Below are 3,428 nucleotides of genomic sequence, written 5' to 3'. Positions count from 1 at the left end.
TTGTTCTTATATGAAAAGATTTGGGTATGCAGGAGAATCGAATCCTCGTGGAATTATAAGAACCGAGGTTATGTGCACCGAATCAAGAAAAATTCGCCAAGTTTTCAGTTATAAGAACACTGAAGATTTGTATCAACTTCTGGTGGAGTTCCTGCATTTTCTCTTTTTCAGGTAAGAATATAATTTACTTTGGGGTACTCTGTGCCCAAATCACAAACACATAATATTCTTACTGAATTTTTTTAAACATACGCAACTTAGAGCACATTTTTGCAGATATAAAGTAACCCTACACGGATCATGTGGGTGCAAAATGTACCCCACGCGAAATTCATTTAATTTTCCTGAGCAAATATGCCTGATTTTTTGGTGCAGACCCTAACCATAATTCAGTTCGACTATCCTAGATTGCGGTGAAATGGTTGATGTTTCCGGTTGTTCGCTGTCTGTCAAATGAAACTGAAATGTTGAGCGCTTGGGGCGGGCACATTTGTCCCCCAGACAATCCGTTTCGTTCGAGTTTCGTCAGGTTAAGTCAATTTCATATTTTCATGTAAATGAACGTATTTGACGTAAATCATGATATTTTGAAGTTTCGAATTGACTTTTTGTAATTTAAGCGAAAACTATATGTAGAAATGACTCATAATGTGAGATATGTCAACGTAAAGTTGTTTTCTTTAACTTTCTTCATAAGTGCTCATAAATTCCAATAATAAATTAATTAATAAATAATTAATGAATCATTGTCTTTCTCATCGAAGATGTCGAGAATATACGAACTAAGAACTGCCGATGCTGTGATCGCAGTGCCGCAGGAAAAAGAGAGAAGTTGCAACCGACCTGTATGTGACGAACATAGGGCGGTCTTGTGAAACCTTTGCACCGAGGTTGATTGAGCTTATTTAATGCAATATTCAGTTCAATCTAATGTGTGTTCATTCAATTTTATTTCGAGAATTAGTTCGAAAATAAAAATAGTGTGATAGAAAAGGCTCCTTTTTTAATTCCGACAAATTTTTCTGATCTTTCAAACTTACTGACCTCTTTTTCATTGAAAATAACTTTTTCTTAATTTTTTTTATCTTTATTCAAATAAAACCATCTTATTTTTCATCCGAAAACAAAGAGATTGACCTAGTATACATTCATATTATTTTTTGATAATAAGCATCCTGCCCGCACTTCCCATATTTTTCATTTTTTTAAATTTTCTAACTTCGAATGTTCAAATAAATATACTTTTTGAAAGAAACCTGATCATAACCAACAACACTTCAAAGCGAAATTCACCCCCTTCCAAATTCCGTTAGAAATTTCAAAATTAATTCATTAAAATAGAAATGTCATAAATTTTGCCAAAAAATGTCAGTTTCAGGATTTTTTTGCGATTTTTATTTGTTTAAACGTCTTTTTCAGCACTTTAGCTTTATTAAAACGAAATGTTATAAACAACATTCTCTTCGACATTCAAAAACGAAGAGAATGGTATATATTAATATCCTATTCCGATGACAGGAAAAGATTGAAAATATCCAAATGGGGGATATTTCACACTCACATGACCCGCTGAGGGTAACAAAATATCAGGGGATCCGTCTAGGGTTGACGTCCCAGAGAGTTTGTTCAACATTTGTTTAACGATACCATAGCTTTGAAAGAATGCCACTACTGTTTTCTCGAAGTTTCCAGCTAATTGCTACTATTTCTTTACGTTCCTTCAAAACATATTTTTGAACTTCTTCGTTGCAGGTTAAAATAATATCTCTTCTATCCCAAGTACAGAAATACGTACCGAAAAATAGCACCACAGGCTTCAAAGCATTTATTTAAAATACTTTAAATTGAAATGTTCTTTTATTTACATCTTAGCCTTCGGATTGAATGACCTTTTTCGCCCTTTTTCTCGTGCTATCGTGTAAAAATTCAACTTGATTTATTCGCATGAGAGAGTAAAAAATATGAAATTGGAAACGTTCAAAATTTTTAAAAACTCAACATATTTGAACATTCAAAAAATAAAAAAGGTAAAACACCCAAGCTTCGCCAGGGTCCTACTAAAAAAAGACAGGAAGCGTCACAAATGGTCAGAAGTTCTGACGGATTTCTAAGCATCCTGACTATTTCTGAGGAGTCTTTTTTTGAAAATATGCTAATTCGCATCCTATTTTTCAGCTCATCGGCTGAGACCGCAGGTAGGCGAACCGAAACGGATTAAAAATTAAAAATAAAGTATTTTCAGTATTGCATATACAGATTTAAAAGTTAGAATTTCAGAATCTGTGGGTTTTGACGATTGAACAAATTTAAATTAGGAGAAATATATAATCTATCTTTAAAGAGAAAGACATACGTCAAAACGGATAAAATTTTTAGATTCACCTTCAGAGTCTTTTAGCATATAAATACAGTGAACCCGGGAGATCATGCCCCCGGAGTTTGTGCTTCCTAGAATTGACGTCGCGGAGATTGATGAAAAGATCTGTGGGGAATGTGCGGTATGCACTCAGGCATAACTAAACAGAGAGAAACAGGAGAGTGACAAAATAGTTCGGAGTCCCCTTTTATAGGTCCACCGTGCCCCAAAACCGACACTAACTCTGGGATTCACTGTTCTTGGACAACTGAAGAAGGTTTATCCCAAGCTCTGACGTTTTCTGAACATTTTATCATGAATTCTAACTGTTCCTGACTATTTCTGTCAAGAAACTCAACAAAAGTGGTCAGAAATAGTCAGAAGTCCTGACTTTCTGACGATTCCTGACTTTTTATTTAATAAGGTGAAGCTGTTAAGTCACCTTTGGAAAATTGTATAAAATTTTCACCAGGTTAGGTTGAAAAGTAATTAACATTGATAGAATTTGTAATCATTTATGATGAATATGCTCTTTTCTTCTTCGCCGAATATTTGCCTATATGTTTCAAATAAAATACTCAAAATAAAGGTGCAACAGATGCCCAGTCACTGTAATTTTTAACATCTTAGCTTGTCTAGTGATCACCAATAAATAACCTTTCGAGATCTTTCTGCAACTACGAAAGATTCACATTCATAAATGTAGTCGCAATCATCAGTAAACATCTGTTGCCAGTTCGCACTTAGTAACTTTTTTTTTCTCGAAATTAAAAAAAATGCACTCCTTTTATTTTCTAGTACTGTATGGAGAATTATAGTATCCATTCCGTATCATACAAAAAAAACAGCAGATGGGCATTTAAATTGTTGCCATTCCGACTCTACGTTACATTTTCCATTTGAATGTCACGGAGTAATTGCCATTTTTTTTGCAGCGTTAAAAAATATAAAAAATGTTATAACTTCATGACTTTTTACGGAAAACTTAACGTAGAATTTTAATTAAGAGAAATTGAAGGTGCATCTTAGCGCTTTTTTTTAGTTTTTGTTGCATGATACGGAAGGAATACTA

The 3,428-nt window shown here is 33.8% G+C and overlaps 1 protein-coding gene across 3 annotated transcripts in view; it reads left to right on the top strand.

Moving 5' to 3' along the window:
* The window catches only part of LOC117166949 (actin-related protein 10), a 137,497-nt gene that overhangs the window by 16,496 nt on the left and 117,573 nt on the right, over window positions 1-3,428 (top strand). The window contains exon 2 of one of the 3 annotated variants that reach the window (XM_033351428.1): window positions 33-171. The exons of 1 other annotated variant lie outside the window; for it this stretch is intronic. In XM_033351428.1, the coding sequence (XP_033207319.1) occupies window positions 33-171 (139 nt within the window). Of the gene's footprint in view, window positions 1-18; window positions 172-3,428 lie in introns of all 3 variants that reach the window. One more of the 3 variants, XM_033351427.1, reaches the window with a different exon arrangement.

This window comes from Belonocnema kinseyi, chromosome 2, assembly GCF_010883055.1.
Source record: "Belonocnema kinseyi isolate 2016_QV_RU_SX_M_011 chromosome 2, B_treatae_v1, whole genome shotgun sequence".
Classification (NCBI taxonomy): Eukaryota; Metazoa; Arthropoda; class Insecta; order Hymenoptera; family Cynipidae; genus Belonocnema; species Belonocnema kinseyi.
The sequence above is the reverse complement of the archived record's forward strand: the minus strand, read 5'-3'. Positions and strand labels throughout refer to the sequence as shown.